Genomic DNA, 18,464 nt, shown 5'->3' with positions numbered 1-18,464 from the left:
ATTTGTGCACTTTCAGACACTAAGCAAAAACTCAGACAACTGGACAGTGTTTAGTGTTTACCCAGTTATCTGTGTACAAAAAACAAGACTAGTGGTGAGTTTCAGAGTATTTTGTGTCCAATGATAAGCCTCATGGCTCCTCTAACTGGCAGGCCTTTGTGTGGAGGTCAGCTGGCCTTTTCATCTCTGCTGCTGCCTCCACCATCTCACCCTGCACGATAAGCTAAAAGGATGACCCAGTAGGGAAACGGTCACACTGACTACTACATTTAAGGGCAGCTTGTATGTATGCACACGCGCCTGACTCAAGCAGAACCTCATGAATGAAAATGTGAAGTGAATACAGTTTACCATGCTTATCTAATGATCCTGTTTGAGATAATTATAGTTCTATTAATGTTTTGATATTTTCTCCACTGTCCTGCAGTGGATAAAGAATGCATTTGATCCTTTTTTTAAATGGATTGTTTGTTTTAAAGGTGTTATGGCTGCCTGCCGACACTTCTGTTTGGATGCAGTTTAGGAGGGTGATGTCATTGGACAGGAGTGGGAGGGTGCGGTGGGCTATCAAGGCTCTATGATGGGTCTTGGAGTCTCAGTATTCGACCGTGATACCTCCCTAGAGAGGGTCTCCTTACCATCATCGCTCCATTAAAAATCTATTATCTCTGCAGTGGGCTTGTGGCTCTGCCAGTATGGATTCTTTAACCAATTAAGCACTTAAATGGAGAGCAGAATGCATGTTGAAAAAGAACATCACGTATGTGCCCTCCTACTTTGCATTGTTTGTGTTGAGGTGCTGAAATTGTGTTAGGTTAGAATAAGAAATAATAGAGCTAGCTGCAATGTTACAGGCTGTTGAATAACAGATTTTTATTATTTTCCATTTTTCAGCTCTTGGGTCGACCCCTCTTCCCTGTTGTTTGTTGTGCCTTTGGCAGATATTAGAACTTGCAATCTCTCCTCCTTTCCCTTCGCCGTTTTTTCCCCCATATCCCCTCTCGCTGCTCTGAGCCTACACCCTCCGTAAGCTGTCATGTAAGATTATCCTCTTGGTCCAGGCGGGGTTCTAGGGTTTCAAAAGAACTGTTAATTTCCCAGGCTGGAGGTGGCAAGCTATAAATAACCTTTAAAAAGCAGCGTACTGTATGGTGCTTCATGATCAAAAAAGAGCAGCCACACAGGTTTTTGGGAGGAAATAGGCCACCACTTTATAAACATCTTGGTTTCATGTGTAAAGTCTTTCGTAGTAATATACTTAATACTTTGATCAGATGTTCTTATATAATATTTACTATGTTACATAGCAATAAGACGATTAGTTGTCACTGATACGCATAAATACAGTGTTGAGCCAAAAGATTTAAATGAAACATTTACCAGATTCTGAATGTACCAGTGTACTTCTGACTGTGTTTGGAAATCTGCCCAGCTGTTGCATGTCGAGCAGTCTTGAGTAAAGGTGAATGTGCAAAGGATGGAGACTGCAGTACAACATTAAAATTAGGACAGCAGAGGAGGATATGCACACTCAGGGTACCCATCTGAGAACATGAAAAATCTTAAATAAGATGTTATATGTGATGCCCAACATTGAGATAAAATTTGTAAGATTGATGTACACTGATGATTAGGATCTCCAGTGTCTGTCCTCATCCTTCATCTACTGCTACAAACAGACCAACTCAGGACAAGCCCCCACTGACAACAAGTAGCCCTGAGAAAGTGACAGCGTCTCTATCAATGATTAATTTTGCTATTCATCTCCATATGTATGTCTGGATTATTAATCAGCTGCTGTGCTGACATGGCCTATTTTGAGAGGAGATGGCAGGGCTGTCTGTTTTTCTTCCTTCAGTCTCCCAGTAGCCGGCTCGAGTCTGTTGAATTTGCATTCTAGGCTGTAAATTTCAAACGTTTGGCAGGTGCACACTTGAGATCTGTATGTGGAAAAAAAAAAACACAATAGAGTCAAAATCTACAGAGCTGTGACTGTGTGAGAATTTAGATGTCAGTTTCTCTTTTTGCTTTTGCCTCTCTATGTGCCCCACATTTTCCATCCTTCCTTCTTGTGATTCACTGTGCATTATTGGGATGATTGGGAGTGTCATACACATGCTTTTCATTCCACTGACTGGATAGAGGCTTGACACGCAATGGTAGAGATGTGAGTGACAGGTTAGCATTGTTAATGTTAGTATTCTGCTGAGTTGAGTTCAAGGTCAGCTGAGTAAGGGTCCAACTTAGAACTGGTGTGAGTGAGGTTATTATTATTACACTGCATCAGGGTAGAGGGTCCCTAAGGCATAACTGCTGACTAATCAGATTAGTAAGCATCTATCACTGTCTTGACCTTTTAACCTACTAGACTTTTTGACAATGGTTAAATGGGAACATGTTTTATTTCAAGGTACTATTGAAAAGATGGTGAATCATAGTAAACAACAAGCAGTTAAAGTATGGGGATGCTACAGTTCATGGTCAATGGCTTTTTCCACTAGATTACACTGTAGATAATAACATCCAAACAAATCCTGTAAATCTTAGTTTTTCAACTCTAGTATTAAATGCCCAGTCAGTTAATTAAGGTAATTTAGCTTTAATTATGGTTATTTAAGCTTAATTACCAGACCAGTGACTGATGAGCTGAGCTGGACAATTGACAGATTCTGCTGTTGCTTAGCCTGGCATCACCAGACCAACCTCTCAGCTTTTGATGTCATTATCCACAGCTGCAAAAGGCCTCCAGAATTGCAACAAAATAGCCCAGTATCCTATCAAAAAAGGCGTAATGCACATTGAATGGCAGAGAGTATGACTGAGTAGAAATATGTTTTAGCAAGAGGGCTAGACGCATATGATAGCGGAAATGAAATATTAGCTCTGGGATCAGATTTTTCAGTTTTCTAGCCAATCTTAAAAAAAAATTCCAGTTGTTCATATGTCTGTAATGCAGACCTAAGTTGGGCTGCATGTAATGATTGTTTCCATTAGTGGTAATATGACACTTACTTTAAGTGTAAGTGAATGTTCAGGTGTGAATCTATGCGACAGTATTGCTTCATGGACATCACCAGTGAAAATAACCATAAAGCATGTATGCAGAACCAAATGAGGGTGTGAAAAGGTTAGAGAACATTTTGTAGCTTTTGGGGGAAAAAAAGGCCCCAACAGACCTAAAATAATCAATAGCTCTTTAAATAATTTATTATATGTTTTATTATATTTGCAGCATTATACCATGTTCCTCATATGGATCCAGGGACTTCAATTCCTCTTTAATCTGATCTTTATTTTCTAGATAGGAACAAATTCTGCGGCCATCGTAACTGGCCAACTGACGTACTTTGCTGTACTGCTTGAATTTCTTTTTAACACATTAGTCCAGATCCAAACTGAAAAATAAATAAGTCAATGGAGAGATGAGTAAAAGATGTATTGGAGTGTTTTTTAAGGCATCCAATGGTTTTTAATGGAACATTCCAACAGCATCTGACTCAGTTTTTGTTTTGTTTTTTTAAATACTGACTTCTTAAAGTAGACTTCCCTAAATGACTCTGTTAGCTTCGAGGTGGGAAGTCTCAAATTGATTATAAATCAGGAAGAGGAGTGCTGAGACTTTTAGAAATCTGCAGACTTTTATTTTTATTATCACCACTGATGTGCTGTAGCTAACACATGCAACTGTATAATTCAGTTTATGGCTAAAAAAACATGTTTTAGGGTTTAGTTTCACAAACATTTTTTGGTCTTGAAGAAAAAGGCTCTCATAATTGCCAGTGCACTTGTTTTAACCTGTCAACAGACGTAAAGTCGTGGAAAAAATTATTAGACCACCCCTTGTTTTCTTCAAATTCTTGGTCATTTTAATGCCTGGTACAACTAAAGGTACATTTGTTTGGACATACATCATGATAACAACAAAAATAGCTCATAAGAGTTTAATTTAAGAGCTGATATCTAGCCATTTTCCATGTTTTGTTGATAATAACCAAAATCACTTAAGTTCTTACATCAATAGTTATGGCATTGTACTGCCAAAAACAGTGCTTTTAGGCATTCCATGTTTCCTTTTCTGTCTGTTTGAGTCACATGATACACACAGGAGTTAGTACTTGATTGCGTAACCACTGTTTTTGATGACTTTTGATGGTCTAATAATTTAATAAAAGTAATATAACGTAAAATTAAAATAAAACTGATGTTTGATGTTTGGATGCATAATTTGCTCATATGATTTAAGCAATTATAAAAACTCTTCTCAACTAACTGATTAAACAGACCAACTAAAAAATGACATCAACTGATATGGAATACAGTATAATGACATTAGCGGCCCTTTACAACACCATGTTTCATATTTTATTTTGTTTTATGGTGTTTCTTCCGGCACATTAATACACTTGAATCATCGCCCTGTCTGGAGCTTGTAGCCTTCACGACCACACCATCTGTACACCCTGTGCAGGTCTCTCTTCTTCGCACAGCTGCTGTTTATTTGGTTAGAGGAGGCTCTGAGGAGCGACGGCTGGCTCTGCCCCTCTGGTCTCAGTCTCTGTACTCGAGCCAGGGTGAGCTGCACTGTGTACCAGGTTGATTTATTTACAGTAAGGGAAAAGGAAGCTAAATGTTTGGCCACAAGATTGAGGGGTCAGGGTAATTCCCTTCCTGTGGTGCTTGAGAATTATAGCTATGAGGGTGTTTTTACAAGGAGGCCATTGTTGACGGTTTTCCGAGTTACCTGTTCCATTAAGCCAAACGACTACTTACAGGATCAAGGATGAGTTGCAGGAGTGTGTGTTTGTGCGATTAAATAAGTGACTGTCTTTAGTTAACAGGTCTGCCTCTTTGTCAATCATTAACATGGGTCAGCCAGTCTAAGTCTACACACATTAGCTCATTAGTCACACAGAGCTCAGACATAACTAACATAGACCGAGGATCTCAGAGGTGCATACTCATGCTTAGGGATGTAACGATATGAAAATTTCATATCATGGTTATTGTGACTAAAATTATCACAGTTATCATTATTATCGCGGTATTTATACTTATACACACACTGAAATAATGTAACCAAGTTGTATTTTGAAAATAATAATAATAATAAAATAAAATAATAGGCCCTATGTACTTTTTGTTGGCAGAAACGTTCAAATATTAACATGTAAACATCAAACATACAAATGTGCAATAAAGATGGCACCTTATGGCCATTGTTTGACCATTTTCCAGATCAAGTTTGAGTTGTTGTAGTTTCTTTTTCATAGATAGATAGATAGACAGACAGACAGACAGACAGACAGACAGACAGATGTAAACAAACTTAATAAAAATGTTGAATATAAGCAACAAATGAACAAAATGTGGAACAAATTGGACAAAAATTGCCAAACGTAAACAGCCAAATCAATGAAAATGAACAAAAAATGAGATAAAATGAATAAAAACTAACCAAAATTGGCAAGAAAATGAATTAAAATAAATGTAAACAAGTAGCACAATGATCCAGGAAATGTGCAGTACTGTGACTTTTCAAAGTGCGGTAATCAAACACGGTTATCATGATAATTAGAATTTAAACGGTAATACTAACCGTCGGGAATTTTACTGCGGTTTATTGTTACACCGGTAATCGTTACATCCCTACTCATGCTTTTAGAGAATCACACCCACAGTGAGATCTAGAACTTCTGTTACCTGCATATACTCCGTAGCATTAAATTAGAAGGACAGAACTAGAGCTGCACAATATATCGTTTGAGCATTGTCCTCGCAATGTACGTTTGCACAATAGTCACATTGTAAGTCCTGCAACGTAGGAGGCAAATGAACTCAATATGTTCTCATCTAATTTCAAGGGTACCTGACAAGAACTGTGTGCAGCGATCCACCAATCACAATCATTCTTAATCAGTTTGGAATGAATCGCAGGTAACAACATTGAAAAATGAGCAACGAACAAGAGAAAATCACAGAAAACGAAGACTTGGTGCCAAAAAGGAAATCAACAGTTATCTGGAATTATTTCGGCTACAAGAAGGATAATATTGAAACGTGTGTTCCGTGTCGACAGTGCCTTGCACTTGTTGCTACAACAAGACGTAACACAATACATTTGTTTGACCATTTACATCGACACCACATAGTTATTATATCAGTAGTTCCCAACCTTTTTTGGCTCGTGACCCCACAAATTTCTGACTTTTTTTTTTTTTTTTTGCTAAAATTAATTTGTTTTTTTTTATCATGTAATAGTTTGCTATACTATGTTGCAAATATATGTTAATTTTAGATTACATTTAGGCTATATAATGTCTATTAATATAGACGGAGGCAGAAATGCCAGGTGTAGATTACTGCACAAAGTGAGAATTTTATTTTCCTTGGTCAGGATATGTACAGTCAGTCCAGCTTGGATTTACAAGGCTGACAATTAATACTGAACAAACAATGACTCAAACTATGAATTATGAAAGAGCTGCAGCATCTGAAACTGGCCACGATGAACATTTGAAAGATAAACAGTACCACAGTGCTTCAGTTTCAGAGTTTGTCATGTCTTTTATGTATTGGGATTGTCTCTCTCAACTCAACATATTTTTTTTTTTGGTAAGTTTTTGTTTTTATCAATTACTAGAAATTTCAGGCAACCCCATTTGAATTCCAGGCAACCCCACATGGGGTCCTGACCCCAACGTTGAAAAACACTGTATTATATCCTCCTGAGTATTTTTTCATATTACAATATATATCGCAGGGTTAAAAAAAATTGCAATGTCAGTCTTTTCCAATATTGTGCAGCCCTAGACAGAACATTCTGTTTCATCAAAGTGTCCAGAGGTTCTTGTCATGTCACCACTCTTCTGCTTTTTTTTTCTTCAACTTGGAGTTAAGATTCAGTCCAGCTGTGTGTGTACTCCTGTGGGAGATCAAGTTGAAGAGAGAGGATGTGCATGTGTTCAGTTCAGAACAACCAGAGCACTCATGTGTACTCTTCAGTGAAGCAAACAGGACTGCATAAATGGGAGTTTTACATGTATGGCAGGTGGTAAAATGGTATGTGTGACCTGTGGTACTCCTGACAAATTGATCACACACTGTAGCAGGTGGTACAGGTTAGTGTTTTGTTCTTCAGTTTTCTCGGGGAACATTCAGCTGTGTGAGATGCAGCTGGATGAGAAGGCTGGGATGTTTGACCCTGTATGATCTTATCAGGGGTTGGGCAAACGTTGGTAACAGTGCGTAATAGGACACACTCACTGTGATGTCAGTGTGTGATGACAGCAGTACATCCCTTTTCCAGTATATTTCTTTCTTTCTGGAAATTTACGCTGAGACTGAGATTTCACATTAAAACAGAAAGAGAAATGATTGAGAAATCTGTGTGTGGTTAGTATCCAACTGTCAAATAGGAAGTGAAACTGGGTTTAACTTCATACCTGGCACCTGCCAACTTCACCTCTGCACCTGGATGCTACAGGAATCTCCAGTGATTTTCCAGTGAACTGACATCACTACAGTGACGTCAACTGTCAACTCATTGTCTTTATGTCAAACTGAAGCTGTATCCATAACACCGTGGGCCTTCTCCTGACATGACCAGACTTGTGCTTGTTGTCAGGTTTGATCTAACCAGCTTTAGCTTGTATTCGATTAGATCTTGCAAAATTTTCACTGTGACTCATCATGCACAGTCCTGTCTAGTACATTGCTGGATTGAGGTTTGGTAAGTTTGTGGTTAATTTGCTACATCCTGAGTCACACATTGCCACTGTATGCCCTGCCGACACCCATATGACTTCTTTCTGTTCGGACTGACTCACTATGCCTGGAATTTCACTGGCCAGCAGTGTTGTGGCATGGGTGGTGATGTCAGGGCCTGTCTGTTTCTGTGCCTTTGTGCATGGCTTCATCCATATGCTGCTTTCTGTTGTGTAGCTGTTGTCAATTTTATAACTTCCCAACGGACAACGACCTCAGCTCCAAAATGAAGCCAATAAAGTTGTAATACCTCTGACTCCTGCTGGGATTGGCTTTCATTGGCTCCAAAAAGCCCTGGCTTCCACAGACTTACATTGAACTAACATTATTTTTTTCCCAAGATTCATTCCAGTCTCATCCATTTTATTTGGATCCTCTAATAATCCGTCTGATCCATCTATGCATTTTTTCTTTATTAATTAGATTTCAGGGCAAATAGAACACTTTGTCTGCTGTGGACTTCAGTGGACCATTTTACACTGTATCAGAGCTGCCACACTTAATTTTTTTTGTAGTTTTTTTTTTTTTTTTTTTTCATTTCATAAAACTTTTTTTTTTTTTTTTTTTGAGAGAGACAGCCTGATTGTATAGTTGTGGTTAAGAGGTCCCACTTATTAATATAAAATAACTTTGTCACCCAATGTTTGATGAATTTTACCATTTTACTGAGTTCATAAGCTAGTGTTTAGCATTGGCTCACCTGTAACTCTTCGGGCTCTCACAGTTCCACCATTTTACTCCATATGCTGACATTTCTTGCTCCAAAAACAGCCAAATATTAAACTACTGGCCTCAAAATGTCAGTTCAGAAACCAGTGGGTGACGTTACATTTCCTCCATCCAATAGTTATTTACGGTCTTTGCATCCAACCAATACATGTAAAACTCATCACAGCTAAAGGGAACTTAGAGGCTGCTCTAAGTGGATTTGTATGCATTCATTTTTTTAACTAAATGCATAGACCAAAAAACAGCTCTTTTTCGCAGTTTTTTGCATGGCCTTCAAACCCATTTATTTTTAATTTTAATCATCAATATGTTCAAACACTTACTAGGTCAATGCATTCTTTCTTTTGCATGCGTCTTTGCCTGTTGGCCCACAGAAAATGAATATCATTCCTGTCATCTCAAGAGACCAACATGTTTCTTTAATAACATGTCTTGATTTATGTACAGGGCAGCCCTGTTACATCAACAAAGACCTATTAACTGAGTTCAGTTGCTCCATGGGGGGCAACTGCAGGCACACCTGGAGTCATAAAATCCCCTTTTAGGCCTCATGTTTTGTTGCAGTGGATTAATCCCAGTGAAACAACCAAGGCAAACCAGCAAGAAAAAGTTCATAGTCTCTGTATATTATTATTATTATTATTATTATTATTATTATTATTATTATTATTATTATTATTATCAGGTGAATTTGTTAAAGGAAAAGCCACTGTGTTTTTAATCTTAACTGTTTCTGTGCTATTGTCATTGCTCTGTATTGTGAAGTTGATTGTTTAGATCCCACTCTGTGTCCATCACAGGTTCAAATGGAGGCATCATAATGTGAAGGCTGAGTGATGAGGATCAGTCTGCCAGTGTCATGCCCCTCCTTTCCCCCCCTCACTGTCTCTGCCTCTCATACGCCCTCTCTGCTACTCATACTGAGCGGGAGAGGATCGGAACATTGAGTACCTTCAGCACATTTTTCACATTCCCCTTTGAGGGTCTCAACCTCAGCCCCCACTGCACACACACCACCCACTAATATCTCTCACCGCTGGGCAGTATTGTACACAGCTCTATGTTTTATCTGTAGTTGCTGGTTATGGCCCAATCATGGCTGTCCAGTGTCAGAGAATAGCTTTTTGAAGTTCAGTGTGTGTCTGTCCTTTTGTCTGTGCCTAAATGTATTTATGTTTTATGCTAACCTGCACCTTTATCTGCTTCCTTTTCTCTTCCAGCAGCAGTTTGTGGTGAGCGGCAGTGGCAAAGATGACAGAGTACAAGCTGGTGGTGGTGGGAGCTGGTGGTGTGGGCAAGAGTGCGCTCACCATCCAGCTCATCCAGAACCACTTTGTGGATGAATATGACCCCACCATAGAGGTATGAGTCTTCACTGCATATTCTACTGGGTGGGCGGGTTGTATGTTGTTGATTATGGTGTAGAGGTAAGGGTTAAAGGTCATTCTCAAAATTAGGTGTTTCCTGCTCTATGTTGGTCTTTAAGCCTGTGTAATGTTGCTACATGTATGCATTAAAGTACATGTTTGATAGAGAGGTCACAGACCATGGTTACAGCATTACAGGACTGTCTGGGTCCTACTGGGACGTCATGTCAGTTAGGTTAATTTGATTTCATTTAATTTAACAAATGCTGTGGCATCTCTCCAAATGGTCAGTTTTTGAGGTTGTTTTGACTTTTGTTGTAATAGAGATATTTATGCTGGATAATATTTTTTTTATACAAAGTCAAGACACCAAAAGACATTGCAGACGTTGTGAAAAGGAGGGGGAAGCCAGAGAGAATGTTTTCTCCTCTGTTTTCTCTCTTTTTCTCCCTCTCTGTCTCAACACTCTCCCTCTCTTTCTCACCACGCCTGCCTCTGGCCAGACAATGTCCTTTTTGTGTATTTGCATTCCTGGCCCCTATGCTCTAACAAACAAAGGGACAGCACTCCATGTTTTTTGTGGCTGTGTGTTGGAAGGCTAAACATTGGTTCCGATACCCTGCTCCTCTGATCTTTTACTGTACATCTGACCTGAAGTAGGCGTAAACATATAACTTATTTCTTTACATGTGCATGCTGCATCAAAATAAGTTCCTGAAAGAAACATAAATGAACAAATTATAGTATGCTCTCTTATATTATGGATTAACCAAGTGCCGTGGTCATTTTCTCTCAATTTGTGGGGTTTGCTTTGCTTGTTGCACAGGACTCCTATAGGAAGCAGGTGGTGATCGATGGGGAGACCTGCCTGCTGGACATCCTGGACACTGCAGGTCAGGAGGAGTACAGTGCAATGAGGGACCAGTACATGAGGACAGGGGAGGGCTTTCTCTGCGTCTTCGCCATCAACAACACAAAGTCTTTTGAGGATATACACCAATACAGGTGTGTGTAATTCCAGCTTCAGACTACACAATATTTTTGCCTGTTATAACAGTTACTGCGTCAGATTAGGTGATTACAGTGCCATGAGTTCTTTCCATGTCATGTTGTAGCCAAGAGACGTGACAGACAACATGTAGCTCTACAGTCCGTTGTCACTTGCCATCTTTGGTGACATGAATGATGTCATCTATAAGAATTGGTAATCAGGAAAAGATTGTAAACAATCTGATGCAGGGCAAATAACAGTCTTGTGTTTGCCTTGAAAAATCTGTAGATCTGTTGAAAGAGAACTGTTTGGTTTGTCAATATTTCAAAGACAGCATTTGGTTTGTCTTGTCCACAGTTGCGCATGACAGTGTCAACATCACAGACTTGATGTAATCTGCTGTGTAAGGAAAATCTACCATGCTAATGCATTAGGGTGTCAAGAGGCATCCCTGATACATTTTTGGTCGTTGTCCACCATAACCCACTACATGAGATAAAACTTTCAATTGTCATACCCATTTTTTGTTCATGACCTGATGCCCCACATCTGCCAGTTCAGGCTGATATGACATAGTCTGAACATAGCTTAAGAGTGGGTGAATCATGACATCGTTATCGAGTATAAAGGGATTCTATTGCAGCGTGTACTTGATGCAGCAGGTGGAGTTCAGACACAAAATCGTTTTTCGTTAGCCTCTTTCTGAGGTTCTGTGTACATGTATTTGTGCATGCATTGTGTGTTACAGGGATTCCCGTGGGGTCTGGAGGGAGAGGGGTGTGTATACTTGTGTGTGCCAGCTCTCTGCAGTACTTGGGTGATGTCATGCTGTAGCGTTTAACACGGCTAAAGAAAGCTTAGCCCCCAACTGGAGGATTACAGCGCGATGCCAATGAAATCGATCCTGACTCAATTAGAGAAGCAGGGAGAGAGGTAGCACTCCCAAGGACAGGGAAGGAGAAAGGGGGGAGGGAGGAGAGTTTCAGCTGAGGATGACAGTGCTCTCCATCGGTGCAACATTTTGTCTTTTTCATCACATTAGACACCCACTTGTCAGTGTTGCACGTGGCAAGTGATTCGTTGCTTATTAACTTTGTCACTTCCTCTACAGGCTCGCGGGGTGTTTGACTTTATTACACAAACATTTGTTTGGCTTGCTTTCATTACAGCGCAGCCTTCTTTGGGCCTGTTTCAACTGATGGCATCGCTGTGAAACAACTGTGTTGCTTGTGAAAGGCTGCATAGATCTTAGGCTGGATGCTAGGAAAAGTGTAGGCCTGATTAGTGCAGTGCATTGCAATTATTCAAAGAGAAAATCAGAAGCGTTTTCTTGCATCTGCCAAAAACTTGTTTGAGTGTATAGATTTTTCCTCACATTTTACCCAGCATCATTTTATCACATTAAAACACACCAGGCCAAAATGGTTTCCATCTGAATTCGATAGCCACTGTCCTTTTAAATACACCAGATACTTTAAATACCTGCCTCACCAATAAGTCTGTGATCTAATCTGGGTATACATGTGCTGTGACATCACTTCAGAGCAAGTGTGGTCATAAAACACTATTAGCAGTGTTGGCTGCAAATGGGCTTGGCTGACTGTTGCGGAGTCATCCTGCTGTACTGTGGGTAAGAGAGAAGAGGCTGATTGATCTGACCAACTCCTCTCCCTCAGTTCCCTCCGGCTGCCTGGTGTTTGCCGCTGGCTGCTGTAGTGATGAGGTAATGCTGTTTGCCGCCTGCCTGTTGTCCATCCCCCCTTCCTCCCTTCCTCACTGCCTCACTCCTTCAGCAGTGCAGCACAGCCCAGCACCAGCAGGCCCTGGCTCTTCCTCAGGGTCCTAGAGCTCCCTGAGAGGTTACCTCTCTAGTGCTGGAGCTGCTGTTGTTTATCACTCAGGGAGGGGCTCAGAAAAATGTTGTTGTTGGGAATGTGTTAAGGAACCTGTAAGTGTGTAGCAATTATATACCAACCATCATCCTTTTTACCTCTTTACAGAGAACAGATTAAACGAGTAAAGGACTCAGACGATGTTCCCATGGTGCTTGTGGGAAATAAATGTGACCTCCCAGCACGTACGGTGGATACAAGGCAAGCCCAGGAACTTGCCCGCTCCTACGGCATCCCATATATAGAGACCTCTGCCAAGACACGACAGGTGGGTAGTAAATAAGACACACACCCACATGTATGGACTGCTTGTGAATGATTTTCATCACCTAACATCTCCCAAATTGTTATGCCGCAATAATCATTTGAAGTTGAAACTCTCCCCACATCAGACTGCAGTCTACAAGCTCTTACAGTGTGCTCCAGTAAGCTCTGTAATTTACATTTTGCATGTGTGTTCATACACATGGAGGGCTGGTATTATGTGATTTATGTTGCTTGGAACATTTTATTGTTCTGTAGGCAGTGACTCATAGCCAGGTTACCTTGGCTTGAGAACAGAGGTGCAGTATTTGAAAGGCCTCATAACGACACATCGCCACACAGCTCCCACTGTCAGTGACTCACTGTTACACATTATGTAGTTATATACACTACTCTACACATGTAGTATTGAAGAGATAAGATAACTGGCATTCAGAAGAGAGAAAAAAATTTAGTCCTGAAGATTACCTGATTAACATGGTCTCAAATTATAGGAGTTACCATGGTAATGTGGCCTCTTAATGTTGAGTACACCTGCTTTTCTGGAATAAGGGGTGAATTCAACATACTTCATTAGTAATTAACTGTCGTAAATGCCCTTGTGTGTGTTCACAGGGAGTGGAGGATGCCTTCTACACACTGGTTAGAGAGATCAGACAGCATAAGTTGCGAAAGCTGAACCCACCTGATGAAAGTGGTCAGGACTGTATGAGCTGTCGCTGTGTTGTATCGTGATGCAGGTGAGAAAGGTTTCCAAAATAACCCTCGCTTTACACCCACATATGACTGTGAAGGTGTAAAGTTTTCAAAGTGGTAGTTTTTTTACGCTATGTGTTGTGTGTATTCTTTTTATGTGCATACTAATGTAAAACTATACGTACGCTCCACAATGAAACATCTACCCCTTTTTGTCATTTAGGTCCCTCTATATTGCTGTTAAGACCTTTCCGATATGCTGAATATGCCCGTTTACACTGAACCAAACACAGCCTTCACCATGCTGCCCTAGATAGAGTGTTTTTTGGATAGCATGCTGGTACTCTGGCATCAGAGGTGTGGCACAACAATGCTGGTGTCTAGTGGCTTTCAAAACAATAATTGGAGGTGATTAAGACCTCTGCTCTGATTAAGGTGCTCTTGGTCCTTACTGTCACCCCAATTCACTGCCATTTTTAACAGTAGCGTCTTGATTCCTGTAGATTAGCTGCTAATTGTTTTTCAGATATTTCTACATTTCCGCACATATACACATGACATCTCCTTTCCAGCCATTTGAATTTTGCTATCACCTATATCTGTGGTGTTTGTCATTTTAGAAGATAAGCGTACAGGTTAGGAAATGTGTAATTTGTTGTCAAGATATTTTAGGAAAATCTAGTATAGTGTGAAATGGCTCAATAAACTGCATCTCTTGTCCTATGATGCATGTTGTCAACACCAAAATGGCTCATTTCACCTCTATTGTTGGAGATCAAAATGAGAAGTCATTAAAAGATGTCAAAATCAGTACAGTTCTGGTCATGTTGAAATTGGAGGGGCACTTTCAGGAGCTCTGAACAGATCAGAGACAGTTATGATGACACTACACAGCTTTTGAGTGCATGGTTATAATAATTATGTATTTATGTATTTTCACAGTATAATGCTTCAACATTTTGACAACAACCTGCAAAATGATCATCTTTTACATTGAAAAATTTATGTGTAAATTTTGACATGATTCAAATGGGATCAAAAAGTTACTTGTGTCTTACCATTAACTGCAATAAGCTCCCATGGGCTACAACCAGAAGGGGTGGGACTTTGCCTCTATACTGGCTCTCCCTTTATACAGACATTGTTTTGACCCTGTGACAACCTCCACGGCTGGCTCAAAGGGAGAACAATAATGCCCACCGTCCCATGTTTGTACTGTCTTATACAGAATGGTGAGGCAGAATAAAGGCACAACATTCCTGCATGAACAGGCTGTGTACAGGGGGCTAATGTGTCAATTTTCTGTGAAAAAATAAATTTGCCCTAACATTTGTTTGTCTTTTGTGTCTTTTTTTTTATTTCTAGCTGTTGCACATTTAGGAGGAATGCTACATCGTGTAGTGGCAGCATGGACTTGAAGATTGAAAGACAAAGCAACTCAATGATAAATTATAAACTTTTCAAAATGAGGATGATTGAAGCAAAAGCTCTCAAGGAAACCACCAGAGCTGACTGAACCATAGACCTCGGAGAATTTGGACAGTTGCCTAAATGACTAGCTGAACTGGCCTTGCCTGGTCTCTATTTTTGGTCCGCGTCGACCTGTGAGCAACACCACTAATGACTCTTGTCAACTCCAGTGTAGTCTCACTGGGTAGCTCCATAAGTTTCCTGCTAACTTATTGTTTTCAGTCTCAACACTGGTCTTAAAGGGGGTGTTCCTGACCTCCTCTCACCTTGAAAGCCTGATGCCATTCCCCCTGCCTGCCCGCCAGGATGGCTGAATGACTAAAATGGAATTGACTGGAATGGACATTAAGTTACCCCAATGCCTCCCACATACATAAACCCACCATCCCACACCGCCTACCTTTGTTTTCCCCTAGAACGGGTGTGTAGTTCCTCCATTATTCCAGGCACCAGGATGGAGGCTGACATGAGAATGACTACTTTGTTGTTGTTAAACTAAGTTAGGCTAGATGTAAAAATCTTTGATTTTTGTTCTTGATATGGACCAGTTTGTGATTGAGGATTGGAAAGTTCCAGAGCACTATGTGAGCAATGGTGTTTTGTTTTTTGTTTTGTTTTGTTTTCTAAGATGGCACCTGGTTTGACATTTTAATAACCTGCCTGCCATAGTTGGAATTCCTTTTTAGGATAGATCAGTTAAATGGAGAAAAATAAGATAGATGAACTTATTTTCTCCAGAACGCAGCTGCCTTTTCTTCTTCTTTCAGATATTTGTTTGCTAAGAGTTGTTGTGGAATAATAATAGTAATGGCTAGTGTACGTAGGATCTGGTGCAATAGGATTCTTTCCTGTCCAAAATACAGAGTATTGGGAAATATACCACTTCTCATGTCTACCTATTTTTCTGTATTACTTTGATTTAAGAAGGAGAGGTACAGTGCATGAAAATGGAGTTGTCACATCACAGTTGCTAGCTGCTGAAGTGGTTAAAAACCCGTATCTTGTACAGTTGAACAGTGATCTTGGCTGTGATAAATTATAGCTGAGATTAAATAACAACCAGTCATTTTTTTTTTTTTTTGCATTTCAGCAACTGTATGGTGTGAAACTGTTGTCTAATATTTTTTAGTAAATACAACTGTTTTTAGACTGCAAGAAAAGAATAGTTCTTCATGGTTGAAAAGGCTCAGGAATAAGGGTCCAGGAACGTTTAATTTTACAATCCTGGAAACAACGGTCAAGGATGTCACCACTAGCACTGCAGAGTATAATGCCTCTGGGTCAAACTTCAGTTTTGGGGGTTTTTTTGTTTTGTTTTTTCTTTCCACAAACCATAATATCCTCAAACTGCTCCTCTTTCTCTGCCACCTCAGCTCTTTAAAGGGAACAATAACAGGTCAGGTGCTAATCATGTCAGAACCATATCTACTGTATCTGTGGGATATTATGTCTAAGAAGTAATGGGTATTAGGTTATGGGAGTGCATCGCTTTGTTTCTTAATACTAACTAGCTTGTGCTCTCCACTTGATGCCTAATGAAAGACTGTTCTGTGTTTACTTTGCCTTATTGGTTAGAAGTTTGTACCTCATGTATGCAGCGAGTTCTACCTGAGACAAATGTTATGTGTTCTGCTTGCTGCATTGTTTTGTTTCTGTTCAACTGTGTGCAACTAAAGAAATTGTGTTAAGATGTGCGCTATGTAGAATTTCACAAGACAACCTCACATAACACTACACTGATTTTGAAAGTGACTTTTCTCTAATGATATGTGTCTGAATGTGATTCCTTTCAATATGTTTTTAATAGAGCTCTTCAGACAAAACTCAATAGAAGTCAAGTTATTATTCTCCAATGCTTAACAGACATGGTTTAGTTTGTGAATATTGATTCAGAAAAATGAAGTCTCTCCCCTTGGGTCAGTTTACTTAGACTGGTACACGTGATAGTATTTACAGGAAATTCTAACATATACTTCCCAACTATAAATATACTGTGCAGAAAATTGATCACCTATGATAGTGGCTCTAGTTTCAGACTCTACAGTAAAAATTCTTTGGATGCACATCTCAGTGACACTCCAGACCTCTTTTGTAAAAAGATAGATTTTCAGAAGACAGCTGAAACATGAAATGCTATTTTACTGTTGTCTCCCTCCAAGGGAAACAATGTTTTTTATTTCAGACCTAACTGATTTTGTACAGATGACATGAATCTTTTTTCACTTGCATAACATAGCATAAAGAAATATGATCAGTCTAGTTATTGTGTGGATCGTAGTGGTCGAGTTAATTTGTTCATTTCTCTTCTTGGAGGAACGATATGAACTGTGAATGTGCTTGAGTTGTTAGATATTGTTTAAAGTTGCTCCAAAAGAAGTCTTGTTTGAAATAACAATATGCAGGAGTTACACAATTTTAGAGTTGATCCTTGCTCCCATTTTTGGATGTGTTGTCCCTAACATGTTTGACCACTGTACTTAAACCTTTTACAGAAGAAGAGCTGGGAGTTCATAATGTAATTACAGTCCTGGTAGTATGCTTGTCCTCTTCCTGTCCATATCTATACAGTACAACCATAATAATTCAATAGAGTACCGCAAATCTATGCATTCAATTCCCATTGCATTAGAATATCAACGTCATGTTGCCGCAAGGATATTCAGCCAGCAAACCACAAGTATACATGTCAGAAAAACTGGCAGGCATGACTGACTTTACAGACTACTGGGAGTTTTGCATAGGGATACTGTGGGCTCAAGGGCTTGTTTTTTCCCTTGTAAACTGTGGAATGCAGGTGTGGAAGGATTTTGTGAAAATGTCAACTGTTTAGCTATTTAAGATGTATTTACTCTTTGGAAATGTGGCAAATGTATTGCAGGACAGGAATAAAGATGTCAAGATGGAAACTGTCTCCCTATCCTTTAAATAGCAAACTTCCATGCCTTCCTTATAGTTAGGATGTGCTGCCATCTATAGGTTGTTCTATTGTGTGTTTACAGATATGATGAGCATAAATGGGGTCAGATTTACATTACAAATTGTGGGTGGCATTGTGTTATTCAACCACAACAGGGTACAAATGAAGGATTATAATGGGCTTCTTTGTGTAGCAGGCTTATAATCTACAATATAACTTTATTTTACACAATACGGTCAAAGAACAGCAGCACCGAAGGTTCAAAGTACAGCTATAAATGCTTGTTTACCCATCACTGTTACAATATTTCATTGGTTGTAGGGTTATAAGAACTGATTTAATCTTAGTAAACCTTATAAACCAATCCACACATG

The 18,464-nt window shown here is 39.6% G+C and overlaps 1 protein-coding gene across 2 annotated transcripts in view; it reads left to right on the top strand.

The window, feature by feature from the left end:
• Positions 1–18,079, top strand: part of hrasa (HRas proto-oncogene, GTPase a) — a 19,950-nt gene extending 1,871 nt beyond the window's left edge. The window contains exons 2-6 of one of the 2 annotated variants that reach the window (XM_030136837.1): positions 9,717–9,855; positions 10,687–10,865; positions 12,852–13,011; positions 13,623–13,747; positions 15,069–18,079. In XM_030136837.1, coding sequence (XP_029992697.1) covers positions 9,745–9,855; positions 10,687–10,865; positions 12,852–13,011; positions 13,623–13,742 — 570 coding nt within the window. In that variant the 5' untranslated portion in view covers positions 9,717–9,744 and the 3' untranslated portion in view covers positions 13,743–13,747; positions 15,069–18,079. Of the gene's footprint in view, positions 1–9,713; positions 9,856–10,686; positions 10,866–12,851; positions 13,012–13,622; positions 13,748–15,068 lie in introns of both variants that reach the window. The other variant, XM_030136836.1, reaches the window with a different exon arrangement.
• Positions 18,080–18,464: the final 385 nt, after the last annotated feature.

Source organism: Sphaeramia orbicularis, chromosome 6, assembly GCF_902148855.1.
Source record: "Sphaeramia orbicularis chromosome 6, fSphaOr1.1, whole genome shotgun sequence".
Classification (NCBI taxonomy): domain Eukaryota; kingdom Metazoa; phylum Chordata; class Actinopteri; order Kurtiformes; family Apogonidae; genus Sphaeramia; species Sphaeramia orbicularis.
Note: the sequence above shows the minus strand (reverse complement) of the source record. Positions and strands in the feature narration are given on the sequence as shown.